This window comes from Dasypus novemcinctus, chromosome 1, assembly GCF_030445035.2.
Source record: "Dasypus novemcinctus isolate mDasNov1 chromosome 1, mDasNov1.1.hap2, whole genome shotgun sequence".
In the NCBI taxonomy this organism is placed as follows: domain Eukaryota; kingdom Metazoa; phylum Chordata; class Mammalia; order Cingulata; family Dasypodidae; genus Dasypus; species Dasypus novemcinctus.
The window spans coordinates 206,383,407-206,410,269 of record NC_080673.1 but is presented as its reverse complement, the minus strand read 5'-3'; the positions used below and the strand labels follow the sequence as shown (position 1 = coordinate 206,410,269).

Here is a 26,863-nt window from a genome sequence, read left to right as displayed (position 1 = left end):
AAGTGAAACAAATTGAGTGCCTTACTCAGAATTCTAAAAATCAGTGGAAATGCTTGCATAATTTCCAAAGCCCTTCAGTTTCTGACGTACTAGAAATCCCCAAATGAACTCTTTCCTCCTTTGGAACTTTGCCTTTGCTTGGGATGCCCTTTCTTTGTTCAGCCAGCAGCTTCTGCTGGGACTCAGTCGCCCCTTCTGCAGAAAGCCTTCCTCTTGCCTCCTGTCCTGGGGCAGACCAAGCCTAGCCAAACTGTCTGCTGTCACAGCGTCCTAAATGCACACCAGCATATCCTCACTCTTCCCAGCCAAGCCTCAGAGTCTTCAAGATGTGGCTTAATTTGACATTTTTTCTCCAGAATCTAACAGTACTTGCAATCTACCCAGTAGGCATTTATTGAATGAATGAGTTGTAAACGATAGCTACATTTTCTCCCTCATCTGTTCCCCATGGGGTTCAATACTTCTGTAATAATATAAATAAAACCTAAGAAGCCTGGTAATTGGATAAAATTTCTTCAAGAAATGCATAGCATAAAATAGCTTATTAGATGTTTTGTTTTCAATGTCAAAAAAATAAGGTATGCACATTAGCATTTTCTACTGTCTGACTTATCATTTAACATTCAGTATAGTCTCATTTGCAAAATGTTTACATTCCCTCCTTAAATACACACACACAAATGTGTTTTTATCAAGTAAATATTTTTCTGATGGTCATACATAAAAAAGAACCTTTGCAAGGGCAAAGGAATTTGATTTCTTCTGAATTCTTGCCTTCATATTTTCACCAACAGCATTAGAAACTAGTTTGGAATTCTATAATTGAAGATTTCAGTATTTTAGATTGTGATATAATGAGTGACTTTCCCATATCCAGTGCTAATTAATGCACCAAGCACAGTTGTTTTCATATTGTAAGGCAGCAAATGTATAATTGTGTAAAACCTTTTTTTAGAATTGTCCATAACTATTTAAGTGGAGAACCATTTGAAGAATACCAAGAAAGTTCATATTTTTCTCACTTTTTACAATGGAAGTGGCTGGAAAGGTATGTAGTAATTTATAACTACTTGCAACAAGCAGTGACTTCCAATGGCGTGTACTGATCAATTTATGCTGTTCCATCTTTCAAAAGCTCTGTTGGAAATCTTGAGTTGTAGATGGTGCTTTTGTACAGAAATTAATAGATACTACAAACTTTTTTTCTGATTCATTTGACTTTTCTCTTTTTTAAATGACAATTAGCCATTTAACTACTGTTAGTTAAGTAGTTAGAAAATAAAACCTATCTTAAATTTACAGTAATATAATATAATGCAGTGGTTGAGATTTGCAATCTAAACCACTATGCCTCTCAGTGGCTGAGTGATTTTAGGCAGTTTATTTAACCGTTTTGAGTTTTAGGTCATTGCTCTGTAGAATAGTAGTAACTATATAATACCTATCCTATTGAATTATTTTGGTAGGATCATCTGAGAAATGCATGTAAAATGATAGCACAGTGCTTGGTGAGCAAATTAAGTGCTCAAAAGTGTTAGCTGTCACTATCATCATCTTCTGTCATCTCATTAGAGTTAGTATTTGACTGATGCAATCTTTAATTCTAGTTCATACATGTTTCTTTAGAGATGTTGGGTTAAGTATAAATATCTTTGAAGGTACTTTTATGAAGAACAGTGTGCTGTATGTGTTATTTTACTTGACAGCTTTCTAACAGGTGCAAAGAGGTACACATATTAGAATACTTAATATGCTTGATATTACGTACACGGATATTTCATAGTGTGGGCTAGTTGGAGAGCTGTCTTTATTAGGATGGGTAACTGCACCCTCCTTTTTTTCAGTAACTGTTCAGTGCGAACGCATGCCAGTGTTTCTCTTCGTGCAAGTCCTTTGTGGCTTAGAGAGCTTTTCCACAGGACAGAGTCACAGTCCCTGGTCACAGACAGCACCTGTGGTTTGAGGAAAATAGTTCAATAAATGGGGCTAAGACAAAATCTAGACTTTTCTGTTTTAAAATAACAGTGCCATATGCAATGTAAACTTTTTTTTTTTTTAATTGATTAGGCAACCCGTAACAAAGAACACATTTAGACATTACAGAGTTCTAGGAAAAGGCGGATTTGGAGAGGTGAGTAATTGGGAGAAATGGCCATTATAAGCAATACTTCTAGATAACTAGACAGCAACATAATTGAAAGACTTCATACCTATAAATTTATTTCCTTGCTGTGCATTCTGAAAGTATTATTAACTAACCATGAGAATTAACCTTTGAACAAAAGGTACTTTTTTATAAGCTTTTAAAAATTTCAGTATTCTTTGTAACTTGACATTTCCATTCAAATTTCATACAGAAGCTGTTTTTCCATGTGCAATGCTTAAACTCCAAGTAGTAGCAGTTTGTCCTGATTCAAAGACTATTTTGTTTGAATATTGTGGAATGTCCGTTCTTCTGTCTTCGTCATGTGATGGACTTCTGGGACTAGCCTGAAAGTTCATGTAATGCGTGAGTGAGTGCCTCTGCCTGGCTATTAGCCCCTCCTTCACTGGCTTGGCTGTTAGCGCCTGCTTCACCTGGCCCTGTGGGGAGTGAATGACTGCCTCTGGGTGGCTGTTGTTACACACCTGACAGTATTACCTCCCCCCTCCTCTTCTAAAAGAAGGGGATTCCTTGTTATGCTCAGCAATTCCACTTGTAAGAGTGTGTTTTAAATTAACAATAAGGGGATATGCAAAGGTACCCAGATAGGAAAATGATTAAATAGGTTTTGTAATATTCATATGATGGAACACTATGCTGTAATTAAAAATCATATTTTAGGAGAACATTTAATGATGGCAAAATAGTCACACTATAAAATGAAAAATGGGAATTATAAAATAGTATCTATTCTATGGTATAAGCCCAATTTTTCCAGGGGTTGAAAAAATACACATGTTCAAAGATGGAAGCATATACAGCAATATAGTAATGATAGTTATCTTGGAGTTCTAGGTGAGTTCTTTCCATCATTGTCCTTATTAATACTTCCAGGATTTCCCACAATTAACTTTATTTTATTTCATTTTTCTTTTAAAGATTTATTATTTCTCTCCTCTTCCCCCCACCCCCCACCCCAGATGTCTGTTCTCTGTGTCAATTTGCTGCGTCTTCTTTGTCCGCTTCTGTTGTTGTCAGCGGCATGGGAATCTGCGTTTCTTTTGATTGCGTCATCTTGCTGTGTCATCTATCCGTGTGTGTGGCTCCATTCCTGGGCAGGCTGCAATTTCTTTTGCACTAGGCAGCTCTCCTTACAGGGGAGCACTCCTTGCACGTGGGGCTCCCCTACGCAGGGCCCTGCGTTGCACGGCACTCCTTGTGCGCATCAGCACTGCACATGGGCCAGCTCCACACGGGTCAAGGAGGCCCTGGGCTTGAACCCTGGACCCCCCATGTGGTAGGGAGATGCTCTATCTGTTGAGCCGAATCTGCTTCCCCATATTTGCTTTTTAAAGTAATCCAGTGTGCAGGTGTGTGCCTGCACACAGCTCTGTGGCCAGTGTCTTCTGACTGCCACCTGCTCACACCACAGCAACCCTGTTTCATCTTCCCCACCCCATGGAGAGGCAGAGCCAACTCTGAGGATGCGAATTCATCCGTGATGGGAATGGTTTTGACTCTTCCAGTGCTGTGGCTGGTCTTTACGTAGAGAAAGCAGTTTTCTCCTTGTCGTCTAAGAAATGTTACGTGTATGAAACTCTTTTTTTTTCCTACTAGGTGTGTGCCTGTCAAGTACGAGCTACAGGAAAAATGTATGCCTGTAAAAAGCTAGAAAAAAAAAGAATAAAGAAAAGGAAATGTGAAGCTATGGTTCTAAATGAAAAAAGACTCTTAGAAAAAGTGCATAGCAGATTTGTGGTGAGTATCTTCTTTTTGCCTTCACTGTCTGTTGCTTGAGAAGTGGCACTTCTGTCAGAAGACCCATTACTACACTCGCTTTCACTCAAGCCATGGGAGTTGTTTGGTGTGTCTCTGAGTTTACATGGGATTTTGCTGTCTTGGACTATGTACAGATGCTGGAACGGTTTTGCTTTTGGTAACAACCTTCTTCTTATTCAGAACTCACAGAGCATAAACGTAAAACCGTGTGACCCTGCTTCCAGCTTCTGCTTTCTTATGAATCTGTTGTCCACCCTCACCCGTTTCTGTCAGATAACACTTCGCACCTTTCCGGCTTACAGAGCACCACAGCTTGGTGCTGCCTGTTGACCCCCCCTTTTTCCTTTCTCTTTGTGACAGCCAGACCCTGACTTGTCCTCACTCTGTTTGCCGCAGTGCTGTCTGAGCCTCGCTGCTCCACGGACCTCGTGCCGGCAGGTCCCTGTCCCACAAGGGCACCGTGGCTTTGTTGTGCTCAGTGATGCTCTCCACATCCTTCTTGCACGGGCCGCCTCTCTGTGGTCTCAGTGTGTTTTCCCTCCTTCTCTTCTTTCTGACACTTGGCAGGTTTACTGTTAGTCTCAAAGAGTATCCTGGTTGTACAGATCCTCAAATTCCACCTTCACTGTTTCGGATAAGTAATGATTATCCCAGAGATGGTAAGTGTTTAGAGGAGTAATTTCAGGCTTTGGACTGCACATTATGTGTGTGATTTTCATCTCCAGATCTAGTTTCTTTCCATGTAATTACATATTTCCTGTAGCATCTAGTGGAATATTGAGTCTGGTTGAAGGGAGAGTATGAAAGATAATTTATTAAATCATTTGTAGTATTGGAGTTATTTCCTCCAAGTCATTTTTTCTCAGGCTTAGGTCAGCTGCTTTGTGCTGGGGGACAAAAGTTCTAAGATTGCCTTCTTAGTCATGATCTAAACTTAAAATAGTGCATATATATGTGTACGATGTATCAGACAGCATATAATTACATGAACATATTGAATAAAATGGGTTCATCTTGAAGTTGTTTTAAACATTTTTGTGTAACTACCTTGAAATATAGAAATTCATAATCTTAATTTTATGAAAGGGATGTAAAATAGTAGTTACAGTTTATCCTCCATAAGTAAAGTAGCTTGGTGTCTGCTGTCCCCTCGAGCTGCCAGAACTTTTCCCCTGAGCTCCCTGTCTGCACTCATGCCTCCTTGCAGCCTGTCCTCCACAGTGATGAAAGGGTTCTCTTGGAGGTTTAAATTAGGTCCTGTCGCTTTCCTGGTTACAGCTCTCATTGGCTCCCCATCACCAGCCCGTGGGACACTAAGGCCTGTGCTCTCCGAGGCCCCGCTCAGCTGCCTCATTCCAAACTTTTTCTGCTGCAGGGCCTGGGAGCTGGCTGTCCCACAGCTTGGAGCATCCTCTCCTCTCATCTTCTTGTCCTTAGCTCTCAGCTTCCCCTCAGGCACTTGGCGAAGTTATCCTTGTGTTCATTCACCAGTCACCTGTCACTGTCCCTTCCTGCGCCCCGCCCCCCATGCAGGCAGAGGTCTCGACCCCAGTGCCTAAAGCAGGACCTGGCATGGGCGAAGGTTCTCAGCACTGCCCAGTGTTTGTTGAATGGAGGAATGAGCGGTCACTAGCAGGAAGGACGTCGGGGATCCTTAATTCATGCTATAGGTGGGGGGAGGACTAGTGAACGTTCCTTCAGGTTAGCTCTAGTCGTTCATCACTTGCCAGCCAGTTACCTCAGTGAGCAGTGGGGGACCTCCAGAGGCACCTCATTTCTTGGAAACTTCCCTGCTTCTGTCTTTCCATTCTCAGGTGTCTCTGTCTCTGCCCACAACTGGCACCCTTTCTCTTTCTTGTTTAATACATAGGGACCAAGTGGGGCTTATTCCGGGAAGGAAAATCAATTAGTGTTATTTATCACATTAGCATAATAAAGGAGAATAACCACATGACCATCTCAGTAACCACAGAGAAGACATGTGATAAAATTCAACACTTACTCATGATTAAAAACTCGAAGCAAAACAAGACTGGAAGAGAACCTCCTTAATTAAGGTCCAGCACACATGACACTGAATGGTGAGGTGCTGGAATCTCTCTCCCTGAAATCTGGGCGAGACTATGAGGCTTACTATCACCATTTCTAATCAACATTGTTTTAAAGGTTTCTCTTGCTGCATGAGGCAAGAAAGTAGGAGTAAAATGGGGTAAGGACAGGGGAAGCAAAAGAGGTAAAGTGGTCATAATTTTGAGACAACTTGATTGTCCGTGTAGGTAATCCAACACTTTCTAGATAGTTGTTTGAGAATTTAGCCAAGTTGTTAGATCCAATTCCAGTCACAATTAGGAAATGAAAAAATTTAATGGTATTATTTACAACAGCATCAAAAAATATTAAAATTTGGGGAAAATATCTTAACAAAAATGTGCAAGATTTCTATACTGATAGCTATAAAATGTTATTGCAAGAAATTTAAGAAGGCCTAAGTAAATGAAGAGGTGCCATGTTTGGGCACTGGAAGACTCAGTGATGTGAAAATGTCAGTTATCCCCAAATTGGTCTATAGAGTAGATGTAATCCCAGCCAATTGTGTGTATGTGTGTATAAACTGACATGCAGACCAATATGAAAATGGGCAAAAAACTTGAACAGGCTCTTCACAAATGAGGATAGCCAAATGGCTAATAAGTATGTGAAAAAGTATGAGAAGTGCCCCATATATTTGCATATGCAGAAAAATGCAAATCAAAACCCTAATAAGATGGCACTAGACCTTCCCCAGCATGTCTAAAGTTAAAAGCATTGCAAGAATGTGGAGCAGCAGGACCTCTCCTGCACTGCTGGAGGCGGCATGAAGTGCATGGCAGTGCAGCTCCCCCAGCACGGAGCACTGGTGCACGTGGTCAGTGCATACTGTTGAGGAATCGTGGGTCCAGGGGCCACCTGCTCACTCAATAAATGTAGACATAGAAAATTCTCTCCTTTTGACACAGAGCTGCTGTCCTGTGAGATCTGAGCTGACACCCTTTCCTAAAGTGGTTCTTTTGATAGGTGAAGCCCAAGAAGTACCTGCTGCATCATACACCTTTCCCTGAAGCATATAGTGTTTGTGGTCTCATTACGAGTCCAACATAGATTATTTAAATATTGTTAGCAAATAGAGAAGAATCACAAGTGGATCAGCAGGCTTTATGTGTTTTGTCTTTTTATGATGCTGTTGTCTTTAGGTTAGTTTATCCTACACGTATGAAACCAAAGATTCCTTGTACTTGGTGCTAACCATTATGAATGGAGGGGATTTAAAGTTTCACATTTACAACCTGGGCAGTCCTGGCTTTGATGAGCAGAGAGCTGTTTTCTATGCTGCAGAGCTGTGCTGTGGCCTGGAAGATTTACAGAGGGAGAGAATTGTCTACAGGTAAGAATGGGGCTAACTGACCACACGTGTGTGCCCCGAGCCTGGTCCTGCGGAGCCAGGGGCTTCTGCCTGCTCACACTGCCTGCTGAAGGGTCTGGGCAGGAGGGCTGGTGAGGGCACTTTGTGGCAATTCCTGGGAGCACGGTCACCTCCACTACTGGAAATATGGTCAGCTAGGGGTGGGCCTCGGATTTCATTTTCATTTTTCTACTAAGACTAACTTTTATGTAATCTTTAGTCAATTATCTTTTTAAGGCAAAAGTTTGCTTCTAGTTGTTACTTTGAGAAAATAATGGTAGTACTACTCACGTAAGCGTGAGGAGAGCCCATTTTCGCAGTTCTGCTGAAGATGTCCTGTGTCCCAACAAAATGGCATGTCAGTTAAAGTCTTAAAATTGTATTATTCATTTTTATATTTTTGCATCTTAGAATTCAATAAAGAAAATTACACTAATAGAATTAGTTTAGTGTAATCACTGTATTTAGTTATAGGAGGAAACAGCCCCTCCACCTGCTGGTTCCGTGATGGCATCTCTGGGTTCCAGTTCCTTCTCAGTTGCTCTCCCTGGGCAGTTGGATTCATTCACTCCCATGGGTTCATCTACTGCCTATCTGCAAGTCATTCTCTACTGGTTTTTCTAGCCTTGCCTGCTCCCTTCCCTTCTCCTAAATTCCAGAGAGTTCTGTATACCCTTTGCCCTCATTTTCTAAGCCATTTGGGCAATAGATCTTACTTTATTTTCTGGGGCCACTAGCTCAGTTCTTGTCTCTGTTAGGTCAACTTGCAGGCAACTTCTGAACTGGCCTCCTAACACCAATCTCTATACCATACGACTGTGACCTGTGACCTGAACTTTGTGGTGTGCAGAGCTGATCCTGGTTTATCATTCCTGGTGTGAGACACTTTGTCTCTCCCTATCACCCTGAGAGCCAGGCTCTTGTGATCCTGTATGACATGGCTCTCACTTGTCCAGTTCACGTCCTGTTGCTCCCAAGGGGGTATGCTCTGCTCTTGCATACACATGTATCCAGTTTCCAGAATTTTGAAAAATCCTTCTCTCTTTTTGCCCATGCACGTGTGATTCCCTCTGTTGGATGCCTTTTCTCACTGCAACCCCTTCCTGTCATCCTGAGAAACAGCTGCTCATCTTTCAAAATGTGCACAGTGACATCCTCTTTCCTGAAGGCCCCTGACCTGACAGATGAGTGTGCTACCCCCTCTTCAGCACCATGACAGCATTTGTACATTGTCTTGTCCTAGGGCTGGTGACACAGTATGGTGGTTTCCCTCTCTGCCTTCCCATGGACTCTAAGCATCTTAGAAGTCCTTTCGTCCTCTGTCTTTTTCATCTTATTCTGATGGACCTCTGACATCTGTCTTTCATATCACATAGCCAAGTGAATATCTCTTAAGGACCAAAACACCAGGCGTGGCAATGGGGCTGGAATGGCCCTACCTGGAGTAGTTGAGCAAAGGTGTTTTGCTTCCCTGGGACCGATTCCTCTAGAAACAGAGGTGGTCACCTGAATCCAGATGTCGTTATCACAGTTAGTTAGAAATAGAGTCCCAGAGGGGACACGCTTTTTTTAGAAAATGCCCAAAGAAGCTGCTCAAAGTGTGACATGAAGAGAGGGGCTTGCCGCTCAGCTCGTGCTCCAGTAACTGAAATCAGACCACTAAGCGCGTTAGGAAACAAAGGTGAAGCACGACTCTGGACCCAAGAAATGAAACACACTTTGCCTCATGGGCTGTGCCTGTCAGAACTGAATCTCCTCATTCTCTGCCAACCAAAAAGTCCCAGGGAGAAGGCAGGATCAGGTGTCTGGAAAGCAGTGCAAACCATTCAGAGTAACAAGCACTGGTATAAAGTCTATTCTTATTTTAAGTTAAATAGAAGAGGCGAGTTGTCATCAGAACTGAGTCTTCAGAATCTGAAGGTATCTGATTTTACAGATTCCCACAGAAAGCTGATGAACCACTCATTGACTATGATGAATAATGCTTCTGCAAACATTTGCGTATAAGTTTTTGCCTGGACTTGTGTTGTCATTTCTCTTGGGTGAATACCTAGGAGAGGAAATTTCTTGGGTGTATAGAAAATTTTTATTTACCATAAAAGAAAATAGTATTAGAAACTTTTCTAAGGGAAATGGATGTTTAGCTATGTGTTGGATCTTTTCTTCTAGTGAATGAACTGTAGATTGAAAAGCAGATGCCATCTTCTTCCTCACTGGAAGAAGAAGAAAGTTGGTGTGCGGGAGAATAATGGTGAGAAAGGAAAAATTTGGACCTATACTTTTTCAGTAGTAAACTGAGTTATTCAGATTATTAGATAGTACTGATTATTGCTATCGTATTAGGGGGGCAGTAGCTGAAAGGTTCACTCATTCGTTCAGGAAGTATTTAGTGAGCCTAGATGTGTACAACTGCTGAGCTACTGTCTAGCGAGACTCTGGGGAACAGAATACACCTGGCATCTGCACGGACGGGCTTATCCTTTAGTGGTGGACAGGCCAGCATGCACATGGACACTGGAGCCCATGAACAAGATGTGACTGCAGTTTAGGACAAGTGCTTTGAGCCAGAGTCTCTTTTGTTTTCTGCCCTTTCTGAAAGATGGAAGTTAGTTTATTTTAAGTAAGACTGGCAGATTTTAATGATTATAAAAACTGTTAGCCTGTTTATGTGCCACATTCTTCTAGATTGGAAATTTCTGTCTCTTAGTATCTGGTTCTCAAAAACTGTTAGTAGCTAACAAACTCATTTCTTGGCAGCTCTCTGAGGCAAGTCAGTGTGGTGGGACTTTAGTGTCATGCCCTGAGACCAGTAAGTTGTATTTCCTTGAAGCTGAAGAATGTTTAAGAGAATGCTTGGGAGTCAGCCAAAGTTACTGTTTTGGACTTTTCTCCTGTTGCACCCACTCCCCCTACAAAAATTAGATTTTTATACAAGCATTACACTTGATGTCTGTTGAATGGAGCAGAATTATTTTTCAAGACCATATTCTAAAGATACATGTATTAGCCAAAAGGGTGCTGATGAAAGTATCAGAAATCTGTTAGCTTTTATAAAGAGTATCTATTTGGGGTAGAAGCTTACAGTCACAAAGCCTAAAGAGTCCAACTCAGGGTACCATAGGAGGTACTTTTTCACCTGAAGTCTGTTGCCACATGTTGAAGCAAGATGGCAGGTGATGTCTGCAACGGTTCAGCCTTCTTTCCTCTTAAGGGTCTTAGGTCCCAACTTCTTCCAATCTCAGCTGTAGGCTGGTATAGGGCGCTTCTCTCTCCCCCAGGGCTCGTTTCTTTCTGGGATCAGCTGCTCTGTCCTCTTCACAAGGTCAGCTGGAGACCTCATCTGTATTCCCAGGGCTGCAGGATTCTCTGTGTATGTTTTCTGTGTATCGACTTTCCTGTATTCTTGATTGAGTGTCCATTTATATAGCCTACCAAGAGGGATGGGCACTCAACCCTGCATGCCCTGATGCTGTGATTGAATCAAGCCCTAATCTTAATTTAATCAAAGCCATCTCGGTTGAATCTAATACAATTAAAGTGTATCTCACTCAGAGAAACAGACCAGTTACAAATATAATCATTATCTCCTTTTTGGAATTCATAAATAATATCAAACTGCCACAATACAGGCTGTATTAAAGTTTCCAGGTAAACCGGAATCCTCAAAACCTTCCACTCTGCCTGTGCCAGCCCCATGCTGTTCTCTTCACCTCACTCCAGCAGCATGGCAAGTAGATTGTCTGCACTGCTGAAATGGTAGCAGTCGTTCCCATGCAGTGTGACACCTAACTGACAGTGCAGCCAGTCTCTCTCCCCAGGAGAGACCAATTAACTGGCAGAACTAAGAAGGGATGAGGTGAGGGCGGAAAACAGAGGGACATTTGGGGAAGACAGGGTCATTGGGACAGCAGACGTGGACTGGAATGGACTGGGGCAAAGGCAGGAGCACGCGCGGTGAGCTCTGCACCAGGAAACCTTCATTTTTGCCCTCAGGAGGATTTAAGACCTATTAGCCAGTTGGACACTGGGATCCAGATGAGGAAGTCCTCCTGCAGCCCACAGAACATGCTTCAGTAAGGGCCAGAGCTGGAGGCGCAAGAGGACTCTCGAATGACCTGAGCACACAACAAACTAAACACAAGTCAGCAGAACAGCGCTGAGTTTTTTTAATTGAAAAAAGAGAAGTCAGCGTCAGGTCCCTTTGTTCTAACCACTGATCAGATCCTCATGTGTATGCTATGCTTACTTTGTCTTCCTGGCTCAAGATTATGATTTGGTAAGTCACTTTCAAGCCAAAAGAAACCTAAAGCGTTTGTCGAGCCTAACCCCTTTAGTTGACAGCTGAGGAGACCAAGTCCCAGGGACAAGTGTCAAGGCTAGTTCCTGGTTGCTGATTTCAAGTCCAATGTCCTCTCTTTTCCAGCACCCTGTCCTCAAACCTAGAGATGGTTAGAAGAGAGCTGTTGAGTTAATTCAAAGCCTGAAGCAGTAGAGTTTTTGAATGAAGACTTGGGAAAGTGCAATGCTTGGTCTAAAGGTCGTGGTGCTAGTCTGCCAATACCTGTCCAATCTCCAGTGTGTGGCATGGTGGTTGTGAGCAGGCTGGCCTCAGGATTTGTCCTCGCTTATTGTTTAGCATCCGTGTGACCTCCTAACTGTGCTTCAGCTCAAAACTAGTGCCTCACCTATATCTACACCTCGGAGTTTTTGTGAGAATTGCAGGAGCCAGTGCACATAAAATGCTTAAGCACAAGTGTTGGCAAGTAAGAGTTGGCAGATGTTGCTGTTTTGTGCTTCCAGAGCAAGATGGCCTGCAGGGGATCTGGAGCCCCTGAGTACAGAACTCAAGGAAACTGTTGAGGGGGTGCTGCTGGCACTACTGTGACCTCTGAACCACTGAGGAGCATGCCAGGGTGCAGGTGCTGGGTCAGTAGGAGCTGGTGGGGCCTGCAGTTTGCATTTTGACAGGCTCCCCAGTGATGCCAGTGCTACCCGCCTTTGGACCACACACTGAACAGTGAGATTTTCAGTGGTCCTACAAGACATTGAAAGTAAGATGGGTGGACATGTGTTCTATTGACTGTGTTGAGCATGTGACTGGAAATCAAGGAAGCTTGTAGAAGTTCCACTCAAGAAGGGTTGCTAAGTTTTTAATAACTTTTATTAGGATTTTTTTAATACAGAAAAGAATAAAGGAAAAAACCCAACTATTCATCATCCCTCCACCTAGATGATACAGGAGCATGTGCATATTTAGAACACACCACATCCCCACTGCTGCCTCTCCCCAAGGGTGTCTTTCCAGAAAATGCCTGTGTGGATATCTGCTTCCATCCATCCACAGAGGAGATTTTAAAGAGGATAATTTCTCAACTCTTTCTGAGGATGTAGTTTCTGGGAGGATGTTGGATTCGTCAGAGTTCTACAGAGAAACAGAACTGACAAGATGTATAAACGTAGATATCAAGAGATTGTTTAAAGGAATTGGCTCCCATGACCATGGGGATTGGCAAGTCGAAATTCTTTAGGGCAGGCCACAAACTGGAAACTCAGTGAAGGCACTAAGTTGAATTCCCCAGGAGAAGCCACAGTTGGGAATTCCAAGAAAGGTCATGATGCATTTTCCAGGAGAAGCTGGCTGTCTGGAAAGGAGATAAAAAATCTTCTTTCTGACTGCCAAAAGAAGCAGTTCTCCTTTGAGGGCCTTCAATTGGTTGGCCGAGCCTTCTCTCCTTGTTGCTGGCTATCTCCTTTCTTGATGGTAGATGCAGTCAGCTGTAGATCGAACCAACTGGCCAGTGATTCAAGTCCAGGAAATACACTCATAGCAACAATCAGGCCAGTGCTTGCTTGACCAAACAACTGGACACTGTCACCAAGTCAGGGTGGCACATGAACTCAGCCTCATAGATGTTTATAAAACAACTGGAGGGGAGCCAGATTTGACTCAATGGATAGTGTCCACCTACCACATGGGAGGTCCAGGGTTCATACCCGGGGCCTCCTGACTCGTGTGATGAACTGGTGCCCGCTCAGTGCTGATGTACACAAGGAGTGCTATGCCACGCAGGGGTGTCCCCCACGTAGGGGAGCCCCATGCACAAGGAGTGCGCCCCGTATGAAGAGCCACCCAGTGCGAAAAAAGTGCAGCCTGCCCAGGAATGGCGCCGCCCACACGGAGAGCTGACACAGCAAGATGATACAACCAAAAGAGACACAGATTCCTGGTGCCGCTGACAAGAATATAAGCAGACACAGAAGAACACACAGCGAATGGACACAGTGAGCAGACAACTGGGTGTGGGGAAGGGGAGAGAAATAAATAAAAATTAAAAACAACAACAACTGGAGGCTGTGAGCCTGCTGGTGAGGGTGCACTTCAGTTTGCATCTTAAGGACCTTCTGAGATCATCCTCTTTCCAGTTTCCTCGTTGCCCCTGCAGTACCTCATAGTCATTGTTCTGTCTTGCTAGCTTCAGAGCCCTCCTGGAGGTTCTCATGACATGTCCGCAGATTGATGGGCAGAGCTCAGAGAACATGGAGTGTTGTGATAGGACCAGACCTGAATCAGAGCTCAGTATAGATCCTTGGAAAAGGATCTTTCCCTACGGGGAAGAGACAAACGGGTGCTTTGATGTATTAAAGGGAAGTGGATTTGGCTCAATGGATAGAGTATCTGCCTATCGTATGGGAAGTCCAGGGTTCAACCTCAGGGCTCCTGACCTGTGTGGTGAGCTGGTCCATGCGCAGTGCTGATGCGCGCAAGGAGTACCATGCCACGCAGGGGTGTCCCCCGCATAGGGGAGCCCCATGCGCAAGGAGTGCGTCCCGTAAGGAGAGCCGCCCAGTGCGAAAGAAAGTGCAGCCTGCCCAGGAGTAGTGCCACACACACAGAGAGCTGACACAGCAAGATGACAGAACAAAAAGAGACACAGATTCCCGGTGCCACTGACAAGAATGCAAGCAGACACAGAAAAACACACAGTTAGTGGACACAGAGAGCAGACAACTGGCAGGGGTAGGTTAGGGAAGAGAAGAGAAATAAATAAAAAAATAAATCTTTAAAAAAATTTAAAAATATTTGTCTTTAATGATTTAAATGTATATCAAGTTTTTGTGACATCCTTTACAATGAACGATGAAGAATCGTAACAGCCTTTATTACATCATCTCATCCATACCCTGCGATAACACTGTAAAGTGAGGGCATATTGGTCAGTATTTTACAGGTGAGGACACAGAGGCTAAGGCCACACACCTGAGAAGTGGCAGAGCCAGGATTTGAATCCATGTCTGTCTGACCCCAAAAGGGTGTCCTTCTATTACGGAAAATTTTCCATTGTTGGGATTTTTAAAAAGATGTTAATGCTAAGAGAAGCAGAGCCAAGTTCACTAAGGGCTTACGCTGAATCAGCGTCTTCAGTATAACTATGCAGACTTTCCATTTTACACTGCCGTCATGTGCACCTTGTCGGCTGAAATGAATTCTGTAGAATCCTTGTCCTGCTGACTTTAGCCATGTGCTGATTAAAGCCTTGTGGGCTCTTACACCAAGGGCTCGTAATTTGATTCACAAAGGATGGGTTCCTTTTTGCCATTTTTGCTGCAGTGGGTCGCCATGGGAACATCTGTGGTTATTTCTGTTTGGTGCTGAGGAGTCAGTATCAACTTGTGAATAACCGAGCTTCTTGTTTTTTCCTTGTAGAGACTTAAAGCCTGAGAACATTCTCCTCGATGATCGTGGTAAGTGAGAGTTGGCCCTTGACATTGATGGCATAGATCTGTTAAGAGGGACTTGGACATAGGAAGCCAGTGAATGCAGAACAGAAATAAAAAGAAGAAACTTCTTGGCACGTGTTCCTTAAAAAAATTTATAGAGAACATTGTCATTCCCCTGTGCTAAAGCAAGAAGTAGGGGGTGGTCCTGATTTTTACATAATAATGAAGTTTTTGACGCATATTAGAGTAAACTCAAAGTAAGAGCATGTTTTCTTTCCTCTTTGTTCCTGTTAGCCCACATCTTGCTTTATTCCTTCTTCTTTCATCTCTGTGCCCCCATGCACATTGGCATGCTGTTCCTTACAGCAGGGGCACAGATGGCTGCGTGGGCCTTGTGTGGGCAGCAGGTGGGGCCCTTGTGGGCTGGCTTTTGTTGGCACTGTGGGTGCACCCTCAGCTCTGGCTTTCTGTAGGTGAGAAATGCAAGGACTGTGTCTGCTGCTACCAAGGCCAAGTAAAGGAAGTAGCCTGCTCTGCAGGATTGGGAGGGAACTTTTCTAAAGTGATTTTTCTGGTCAGTCTAAGAAAGGTCTTAACGTCTAATAGAAAGCACACAAGACAAGGCCCAGCTGACTCCCCCAAAGGTGAAGAGGATAGGTGTCATGAGGCGGAGAGGTGGCCATCAGGTGAGAACCCCGAAGGCAAACCGCGGACACTTCTAATTCATGGAGTCCTTTTACGCTTTTCCCAAATACTTCCATGCTTGTTATCTAGTGTCTTAGTTTGTTAAAAGCTGCCGGTACAATATACCAGAAATCGTCTGGCTTTTATACTGGGGATTTGTTAGTGTAAAAGCTTACAGTTCCAAGGCTGTGAAGATGCCCAAATCAAGGCATTATCAGAGGTGCTGTCCTAGTGAAGGTCAGTTGCTGGCGCTCCTGGACTCCTGCACGCGGCGATGCAGGATTGCAGCTGGCTCTCTCTCTCCTCCAGGCTCACTTCTAGGCACATGGCTCATCTCTCCCTTCTCCTTCTGTTGATTACAGCTTCTGGTTTCTTCTCTGTCTCTGCTGCTTCTCCCTGTGGGTCTCTGTTGTTAGTCCCCATTCATATAGTTCAGTAAGAGGCTCCTAGGACCTACCCTGGGTCCTGCAATCTAATCAAAGGCCCTTAACCGAAGCAATCTAATCAAAAGTGATCTAATCCAAAGGTCTCTTCACTCAATCTATCCAAAAGCCCCCCTTATAGGTTTACATACACAGGAATGGGTTAGCTTAAGGACATAATTTTCTGGGGTCCATAAAAAAAACTCAAGCCAGCATATCTAGTTTATGCATAAAGCATCCATCCTGTGAGGAAGGAAGAAACTAAGATTTAGAAAGTAACTTGCCCAGGTTGTGTCCCCTGCCTCTGGCTTTTAGTTCATGGTCTGTGCATCCATGCAGTGCTGTTATATGGAAAGGGTCAGAAAGGGAGGATGCCCTCTGTGTAGAAATGCACAGCCGCCTCCAAGACACATTGTTCCCTGGGAACAAGTGACAGCATTACAGCGTGTCGAGTGTGCCTCCTGTTGTGGGAAAGGGAAATAATAAAATAATAGTGCATATATGTATTTGCCTATCTACACATAAGGAGATAGAAAGCAAGACTCGAAAGAAACTCTTTTTACTGGTGGGTTGGGGAGAGGTGAGCTTTACACTGATAATGATACCTTTTAATAGATTCATTTTTGTATCATGTGAATATATTACTTATTCAAATTTGTTTGTTTATTTTTAAGTGGACTCAAGGAGAACCCATGCAAATATTTGTAAATCTTTCTCTGTATAACTCCCTCCTCTCTAGAACTTTACCCCATCCATTCACAGCTGACTCATCTTTCCTAAATCTAATTTCTTTATCCTTAATGTAGCTAGACTATTTTGCTCTGCATAGGCTGTTTATGGTGGAAGGACAAGTTTTGTGTCAGTTAGTACTTCTTGGCTAGAAGCAGATGTCCCTGTTATTCTTTTCTATTTCTTTTTCAGCTTTTTAATTAAGTTGTAAGTTTATAGAAAACATATTCTTTAGTACATTTCAATTTATGCATTATTTTCCATTAAGTTCAGTGTTTTTGTGTTTTGCTTTAAAAATCTTTGCCTACTCTTTCATAATAAAAATGTTCTATGTTTTCTTCTAAAAATATTATTTTATCTTTCTCATGTACTTCTGCAATCTGAATTAATTTGTATATGTGGTAGGAGGTTAAGATAAATTTTTTTCTTACATGTGACCAGTTGATCCAGGACCATTCATTGAGAAGACTGTTTTGCTGACTTTCCAGAGTGCCACTCTGGTCATAACTCAGCCTTCCTTAGATGTGTGATCTCGTTCCAGACTCTGCTATTTCTTTTTTTTTTTTTTTTTACATAAACAATAAGTATATAGTAATAGTTGTGAACTTACAAAACAAAAGTATGTAACATCATACAGGACTCTCATAACTCACCCTACCACCAGTATCTTACATTGTTGTTAAACCTTTTTGTTGTCAAAATATTACTACTAACCAAAATATTTTCTCCCCAACCCTCCCTATTATGATTATCTTTATATCATTTATATATAAACATACATATACAATTAAGTGTAGTAAAAGTTGTGAACTTACAAAGCATACATGCGTAACATGAGATGTTTGTTACAAATTATGAAAGAATATTGTCAATATCTTATTACTAATCATAGTCCTTATCTTCCATTTGGTGTGTTTCTCCCCCTCTGCTAGTTCTGTTTGTTTTTCCTTGTCCTGATACCACAATTCTTAATGGCTATAGCTTTAGAGAGCAAGTCCAGTTTCTATTAGTTAAGTCCTCAGAGTTATTGTTCAAGTGTCTTAGCTATTCTTGGACTTTATTTCCAGATGAATTTTTATAATGAACTTATTAATGCAAAAAAACAAACTCCAAACTGCTGGGAGTTTTATTGGAATTTTGCTTAATCTAATAGAATAATTTGCAGAGAATTGATACCTTCACTTATTGAGACTTTCAGTTTATGAACACAGTATCCTGTCTCTATGCTTTGGGGCCTCTAATTTCACTCACTGTGACAGTTTGAGATTATTTTTGTGACTCCCAAAAACAGAAAGATTATGTTTGCAAAACTAATGTATTCTGGGCCTGATATCATTTGATTGTATTGGATACAGTTGAGGGGCCCTTGATTAAATTACCTGTTAAGATTAGGGTTTTGATTTGACCATGTCAACATGTAAGGCAAGACTTAGGTTGAGTCCCCACCCCCTTAGTGGGCTGATATAAACAGACATTCACTCAAGAAGACATGGAAGAAGAGAGAACTTTGTCATTTTAATCCTGCCCTGTGACAGAAAGGAGAAGGGCCAAACTGCTAAAGGCCTGCGGAGAGACGGACCATTTGCCTGATAGTTTGAAGCTGACCTTGGGAAGAGACCAGATAAGCTGAGACTGATACAGAAAGCCCAGAAAGAAATAAGCCCAGGAGAGAGAAGCAGCCTTGAGAGATGAGCATGTGCTAGCCTGCAGCTGAGAGAGGAAGCCCAAAGGGGAGGCTGAACCCCCGCATAGAACAGCGGCCGTCTCGCTTCAACACGTGGCAACTGACTTTGATGAGAGAGCAACCTTGAGTTGGACTCTTTAGGGCCTTGGGATTGTAAGCTTTTACCCCAAATAAATACCCTTTATAAAAGCCAACAGATTTCTGGTTCTTTGCAGTGGCACCCCTTTGACAGACTAATACTCTCCGTATTGCTTTGTAGTTTTCATTGTAATGGTTGTACACATTTTTGTTACTGATTTTTCATATGGTATTGTCTGTTCTGTATAAAGTTTTATTTGCTGTTTATCTGTTGCTCTATTTCAAAATACATTTGATTTTTGTATACTGACTTTATATCCAGTGACTTTGTTATATTCAATTAATAAGTCTAAAGGTTTGTAGATTTTTTGGATTGTCTACATCTACCATCATGCCATCTGCAGCTGACAGTCTTAAGCCTGCCTTTCCAAGTCATGTGGCTTGTATTTCTTGTTCTTGCCTTATGATCTTGAATAGGACTTTCAGTATGAAGCTGAAGAGAAGCGATCATACCAGCCATCCTTTCCTCGTTCCTGATCTTGGGGCTAACTTTTCAATACATCAGCAATAAGTATGAAATTTGCTCTAGTATTTTCATTGAAATTCCATATCAGATTAATGAATTGTCCTTTTAAAAAAATAGTGAATGGGTGTTGAATGTTGCCAGTGCTTTTTCTGTCAAGATGATCTTATAATGTTCTCCTTTTCTCCTTTTAGTTTAGCAAATTCACCACTTAATTTTCAAATGTTAAACTAACCTTTCATTCCTGAAATAAACCCAACCTGGGTATAAGTTGTTATCCTTTACATATATTGTTAGATTCTATTTGCTGATGTTCTGTTTAGGATTTCTATGTACCAGTTCATGGGGGAGATTGGTCCTTAATGCTGACATTAGGAAAAGAATTGAGAAGTGCTGCTGCTTGTTTTCTTCTTTGGAAAAGATGGTATAAGTGCAGAATGATTTCTCTCTAAATGTTTTTAAGAATCCACTGAGGAAGCCATATATGTTTTGTTGTTTGTTGGAAATTTTTTAGTAATAGATTCTATTTCTTTCATATATGTATATATGAGATTTTCTGTTTCTTCTGTCAGCTTTGGTAGGTTGTATTTTTTTTTTTAAGATTTATTTATTTCTCTCCCCGTCCTCCCATTGTCTGCTCTCTGTGTCCATTCACTGTGTGTTCTTCTGTGTCCACTTGCATCCTTGTCATGCGGCACCAGGAAACTATATCGCTTTTTGTTGTTGTTGTTGTTGTGTCATCTTGCTGTGTCAGCTCTCTGTGTGTGCAGCACCACTCCTGGGTGGGCTGCACTTTTTTCGCACAGGGTGGCTCTCCTTGTGAGGCGCACTTCTTGCATGGGGTCACCCCTATTGGGGGGGCACCCCTGTATGGCATGACACTCCTTGTGCACACCAGCACTGCACATGGACCAGCTCACCACACTGGTCAGGAGGTGTGGGAAAATAATTACCTGTTCCTTATTGTAAATGTTACACCTGGTCTATTGTAGATGTTGCAGTTGTTCCCTATTATTGTAGATGATGTTGCAGTTCTAATAGTAAACAGCTGCTCTGTAGTTTCCAGTAAATATGATGTGAAAACTAGGGTTGAGGCTCTCAGTTCCAGAAACTGTGAGTCCCCTGGTCCCATCTTTATCTCCTCTCTTGTGTCTCTCTCTGTCCCTTATTTTGTAAAGTTTTGCGTTGCCTTCCCTTCAAGCCAACCTATCACAGAGCTGATCTCAGCAAGGAAGTCTTGGGTATCGCGCCCTGGACCCTCCGTATGGTAGGTGGATGCTCTATCAGTTGAGCCACAACCATATCCCTGTATTTTTTTTTCCTTGAGGTATTTTAGTGATTTCACATTTTTGACTCATGATGCTGGTTTGCTTTGTTCCTGATCAGTCTCATTAGGGGCTTGTTGATTTTATTACTCATTTTAGAGAATAAACGTTTGGCTTTACTTCTCTCTGGTTTTCTCTTGTTCCTAGGGCCTTATCTTCTAGGGTTTCCAGCTTCAACCCTGAAAGACTGCAGCACAGCCAGTTCTGCCCTTCAGGGTGCTGCCAAGGGGTGGTCTCCCACCCCGTGTGGCTTCGGAATTTGGCAGATGTCCCACAGTACGCTCTGTGGGCACTGCTGCTCCCTCCTCCTGAGCCTGTGTGGCAATGTGGGGAGGAGACCTGACTGGAGTCCTGCCTGGGTCTGCGTCCTGCCTGGGTCTGCGTCCTGCCCCACCACTGCCTCAGTCGTGCTTCCTGGTCTCTGAAAATGACCACCTCATAGGGTGGTGGAGAGGATGAGTGAGCTGGAGCAGAAAAAGCATTTCACACAGTGCCTGGCAGGCAGGCACTATGCTACATGCATACACGCGCACACACACGTACACACACGTACACACACACACACACACACACCACCACCACCACCACCACCACCCCCTCTCGCTGATGAGCAGGGTGACTGTGAGAGAGGCAGTGCTTACCTCTGCAATCATTTCTATTGAATACAAGTGGAGATAGGCCCGCAGAGGCCCTTGGCGGAGGCGGCCCAGGTCTCCTAGCTCCTCTGCCCTAAGGCAGCCCCTTTGTGTGGCAGCAGATTCCAAACTTCCCTCCCCTACAGTCCAGCTCAAGCCTTGGACTTGGCGCTCAGTGGCCCATCCTTGGCTTAGCCAATCAGGACCTACCTCTGGCACTGGGGTGGTCAATTCCACCCAAAACCCACCCAGGCAGAGACTGGGGGAACTTAGCTTATATTGAGTACTAAAATAATCGGTTTAGAGTGAAAGAAGACACACTAATTCTCTCCATGACTCTGTGGAGTGCAGCCCCAGATGGCGTTTCTCCCAAGAAAATAAATTGCCCGAAGCAAAAAGCCCCATGCCTGGAAGTGCCCATTGCTAAGTCATCTATATGTGGAGGAAGCTGGAAATAACCTAAACATTTGACCAGCTCCTGCACTGGGTCAGTAAAGGAAGTAAGTCTGTGACAAGAATTAAGCACGAGCAGGTTGAGTTGATAGGAACGTGGCAAGTGTTCTTTGCCACCCATTTCTCGAGCACACTCAATGTGCCAAGCTAGATGCTGGGCAGCACCGAGCAGTGGGGAGAAGAGGTGGGCTGGGCTCCTGCTCCAACACCACCCACCACGTGCCCACCCTGAATATGATTATACCAAACACCATTGAGTGTACACTTTTTTTGTGTGGATTTATATGCATACATTTCTATGTATGCTTTATTTATATATCAATAAAATTGATTTGAAAAAAAATTGACATGTCGAGATCAGATCAGGTTTTTTTTTTAAGATTTATTTTATTTACTTTGTCATTGTTTGCAGTTGCTGTCTCTGTCTGTGTTTGTTTCTTATCTGCTCGTCATCTTTTTTTTCTTTAGGAGGCATCAGAAACCAAACCTGGGACCTCCTGTGTGGGAGGGAGGTGCCTAATCACTTGAACCACCTCTGCTCCCTGCTTGTTGTGTCTCTGTAGTGTTTCCTCATTGTGTCTCTTCGTCGAGTCATCTTGGTGCATCATTTTGCATCAGCTTGCTGTCTTGCTCGTCTTCTTTAGGAGGCACTGGAAGTCGAACCCAGGACCTCCCATTTAGTAGGCAAGTGCCCAACTGCTTGAGCCACATCACTTCCCCAGATCAATTTTTGAGGCCCCTCAAGTCTCCAAGTTTGTCCCTCCTGTGCTACATGAATGCCAAACTCTGTGCTGGCTTCTGTGTCCCCAGCAGCAGTCTTCCAGGGGTTCAGCCTCCGTTATCAGTCTCTTGGTGGGAGCTCCCAGGTGAAGAGTAGCTGCTGCTTCTCAGCTTTGGTGCCTCACTCCCCGTCATTAGCTTCTCATTGGTACAGACCTTGTAAATGCTTCTCAGAAAGCCCCTGCTGCTGCTCTTCTCCTTACCTCTGTGTGCTGCTGCCCCATCTGGAATTTCAGCCTATCTAGCCCTTGTTATTTCTGCAGCCTTATGGTGCCTTTAAAAAGTACAGATTTTGTAATTTGTCAGGCTTTTCCACTGTGGTTAGCAGTAACATTGGCCTGCCGTGACTGTAACCTACCCAAAAGCAAAACCCATTTATTTCTTCATGAAACGAGATCATTTGTCCTACGGAACTTTGCATAGTGTAGATTTGGTGGAGTCCGACATGTTCTCTATCCATTGTTTTTCCTGTAAACTGGTGCTTAGCTCTAGAGGCCAGAATGGATCCATGTATTTCCTGTTACATTACATCAGGAGGCAGGTGATGTCTGACTGTCTCTCATTTATGGTGTTAGGACTGATCAGCTTCAGATGTCCTCAGCCTGACCCATCCATTATTTACTCCCCTGCCAGCCATTCACTTAATTGGTTAATAATCAATACCTTGATATGTGGTTTCATTGCAATTCTAAGATGATGATATTCTAATCTGTCATTCTACTTGCACTTATTTTTGGGATTCATCTGTAAAAAAGAACTTTGGCTTCAACCATTTGCTTACCTGTTTGTTCAGGAAAAGCTGATGAAATGCTTTAATATTCCCCTTTATTTACAGTTTTCAGAATATTGCATTGGGTCTCAGCCTCCAAAGATGATTAGTGAGATTGCTTTGTTTTATTTTGCTGTATTTTGATATCATGAATTTGTAGGTTTAAATACATTTGATATGTCTTAATCCATTGGAGTCATTATTTTTTTGATGTTTGAATTGACCTATCTTTGGCCAGCGGGAGTCCCCATAGTCTTTACTAACTTCCTTGTTTTCTGCTATAACCAGATGTTCTAGGATTATCTTGCACATGTGCTGACCAAGGTCTGGAATCAATCATTGCTCCAAGGAAGCCTGGTTCTCTGTGTGGAGTGCCATCTTGAGACCCCAGTGAGTTGGCGGTGTTTGTTGCTACTGTGTAAGTCTTTCTAGGACTTTGCAGTGACAGAGAAAAAATGGTGGTGTTTTTTTGTTAGTTTGTTGTTGTTTTTAGGAGGTACCTGGGATTGAACCCAGGACCTCATGCATGTGAAACAGTTCACTCAACCACTAAGCTACACCCACTCCCTGGCATTTTTTTTTTTTAAGAAAATATTTATCATGGGTTCATATTGATATTTCAAGTTCACATTTAGCTTCTTCTTTCCCATTTATGTTTTTTCTCTTAATGCAGAAAACATTAGTTTCTAATGATATTAAGATAATTACTTATTTTTTAATCTATATATGTAAAATAGCTTCAGAAATCAGTAAGATTTCTGAAAACAGTTTAAGGGAAGCAGATTTGACTCAACTGATAGGGTGTCCACCTACCACATGGGAGGTCCACAGTTCAAACCCAGGGCCTCCTGACCCGTGTGGTGAGCTGGCTCATGCTCAGTGCTGATGCGCACAAGGAGTGCTGTGCCATGCAGGGGTATCCCCCATGTAGGGGAGCCCCAACCGCAAGGAGTGTGCCCTACATGGAGAGCTGCCCCACGTGAAAAAAAGTGCAGTCTGCCCAAGAGTGGCGCCACACACACGGAGAGCTGATGGAGCAAGATGATGCAACAAAAAAGAGAATGCAGTTTCCCAGTGCCACTGACAAGAATACAAGTGGACGCAGAGGAACACACAGCAAATGGACACAGAGAGCAGACAACTGCGGGGAGGGGAAGGGGAGAGAAATTTTTTTAAAAATCTTAAAAAAACGCAAAACAGTTTAAGATTTCTTTGCAGTTCTTTTGGTCCTAGAATTGTACCATCCAATTACTCTGTTTAAATCCACCTAATATAATTCTCTTCTGTGTGGGTAAGCCACCATTTGGTGCATAGTTAGGTCCCTCTTACTCATTTTGTTTTTGATTTTTAGTGATTTAAATTTTTTAAGTTTAGTTTTATTTTATAATTATGTAAAACATTTATATGATTCCAAAGTCAAAATGCAAAGCAAGGCACATTCAGAGATGTCCAGCTTCCAGCCCTGTCTTTTCATCCTGAAAGTAATCATTTTAACTCAGTTGTTATTCTTTTATTTACATATGTTGGCAGGTATAATATTTCCTCACCCCTTTTTCAGATAAAAAGCAGCACATGCCATACATGCTTTTCTCCACTTGGCTTTTTGCACTTACTCTGTAGTGGCAGTCCCTCCAAAACACAGTATAGCGCCCATTCTTGTTCCTTTGCGTAGCTCCCTGCACAGCCGCCGCATCGCACCTGCTTCCTTCAACTAGGCCCTGACGGATTTCAGCCAGTGCTGCCAGGAGGAGCCTAGCATGTATGTTGTGGCTTATTTTTTCTAGTGAATCCTTGAGCTAGAATTCCAGAAGTGGGAGTGGGAGGTTAAAAGGTAAACTCACATGCAGTTTTGCCAGATTTTGCCAAATGCCACTGTGGGGTTGGTGCCCGCTCCATGTTCCCACCAGCTATGTGTGAGTACCTGTTTCTCTTCAACCCCGTCTGTGGACTGGGTCTCAAACTTGGGCTTTTTGTCAGTCTCTCAGGTGGGAGTAGATATTTCAGTGGAGTTTTAATTTGAATTTCTCCTTTTAAGAAATCACTTTTTAAAAGAAAAATAAGACAGCAGTACTTAAAGAAGTCACATCGCACCAGTCATCTATTTAAATATAAAATACATAAAAGGTGGGAGCAGATGTAGCTCAAGCAGTTGAGCACCCACCTTCCACATAGGAGATCCCAGGTTTGGTTCCTGGTGCCTCCTAAAGAAGACAATCAAAAACAAGAAACAGACAACGAGCAAAAAAAAAAACCCAGAAAGAAAGTAGGGAGCAGATGTGGGTCAAGCAGTTGAGTACCCACCTTCCACACGGGAGGCACTGGGTTCAGTTCCCAGTGTCTCCCAAAGAAAACAGACAAACAACAACGAGCAGACAAGGAAAAACAACAAGCAGACAATGAGAAAAATAACAATGAGACAAAGGGCAAAAAAAAACCAAGCAAGACAACAAACAACAGACAGTGAGCAAAAACAAAACAAAACAAAAACAAGCAGGGAGCAGATGTGGCTTTAGCATTTGAGTGTCTGCCTCCCACATGGGAGGTCCTAAAGGGAAAACAGACAACGAGTGCAAACAACAAGCAAAAACAATGCGCAAACAGACGGGGGGAGGCGGGGGGAGCCATCAGGGCAGGGGGTGGGGGTGGAGGTGGGGGTGGAAAAACTTTAAAGCTATAGATAGGAAGTCTATCTGTCTGAAAGCTGAGAAAACCCAGACTGAGCTATGACTTTAGCCCCAGCACTGAGCGCCTAACCTCGGCTCTCCGTCTCCCATCCCTCTGCCCCTCTGCCAGGGGCAGCCAGAGGAGGCCATCCACGCCCTTCCAGCCAGCCACGCCAGAGGCCATTCTCCCTGTCCCAATCCTGTGGGAAGCTCCCTAGGGGGGCCAAGGGGCATGTGTGTATTGTTCGTGTTCAGCAGGTATTTATTGGTTAATTCATTTCTTCAGTAGATCTACTAAGTGTGAACAGGGTGCCTGCTTCAGCTTTATCTTTCTATATTCTCAAAAGAACATTTTCTATAATAATACTTTCATATATAAGGTATTCAACAGGTATTCAAATCCTCTTATACACAAGGCATTAACAAAGTATTTCTTCAAGTGAAGTACCTCAATTTTGTTGATTTCCTTGACTGTTAATATTGGTTCTTCAGAGAAAAAAATACATATTACCTGTCTGTTATTGTCCCTGTAAATAAGCTTCTTTGTACTGACAGGCGGTGTGTATGTGCTATTTTGTACTTGCTTTAGAATTCATTATATTTTTATTTAGGTACCTGGAAACTAGATGGAAATGAAATATTAAACACAGTGCTTCTATCCTTTCAAGTGGTTGTCAAAAACCAGGTTAAAGCTAATTTCCTGCTCTTAATGAAACTGAATGAACTGCATGATACTTTGCTAAATGTGGAAAAGCTAAATGTGATTTTAAATTCAAATGTTTCAGAGTATGAAGTGGTCATACTTTCATCCATGGTTTTTAAAACGATTTTCCTGTGTTGTTTTTTTAATTGCTGTTAACATGTTATGACTTCCCCTCTGATGTCTGCCACATATTGCACATCAACAGGACATATCCGGATCTCAGATCTTGGCCTAGCTGTGGAGGTCCCAGAAGGGGGGACAGTTCGAGGACGCGTCGGGACGGCCGGCTACATGGGTATGTGCAGGAGCCCCTCGGGATCTTTGCTCCCCTGCTC

General features: G+C 42.9%; 1 protein-coding gene across 1 annotated transcript in view; it reads left to right on the top strand.

Annotated features, from left to right (window-relative positions):
* The window catches only part of GRK4 (G protein-coupled receptor kinase 4), a 116,400-nt gene that overhangs the window by 60,633 nt on the left and 28,904 nt on the right, over nucleotides 1-26,863 (top strand). The window contains exons 7-12 of the mRNA XM_058301345.2: nucleotides 956-1,048; nucleotides 2,068-2,131; nucleotides 3,761-3,901; nucleotides 7,153-7,343; nucleotides 15,067-15,104; nucleotides 26,734-26,823. Coding sequence (XP_058157328.2) covers nucleotides 956-1,048; nucleotides 2,068-2,131; nucleotides 3,761-3,901; nucleotides 7,153-7,343; nucleotides 15,067-15,104; nucleotides 26,734-26,823 — 617 coding nt within the window. The remainder of the gene's footprint in view (nucleotides 1-955; nucleotides 1,049-2,067; nucleotides 2,132-3,760; nucleotides 3,902-7,152; nucleotides 7,344-15,066; nucleotides 15,105-26,733; nucleotides 26,824-26,863) is intronic.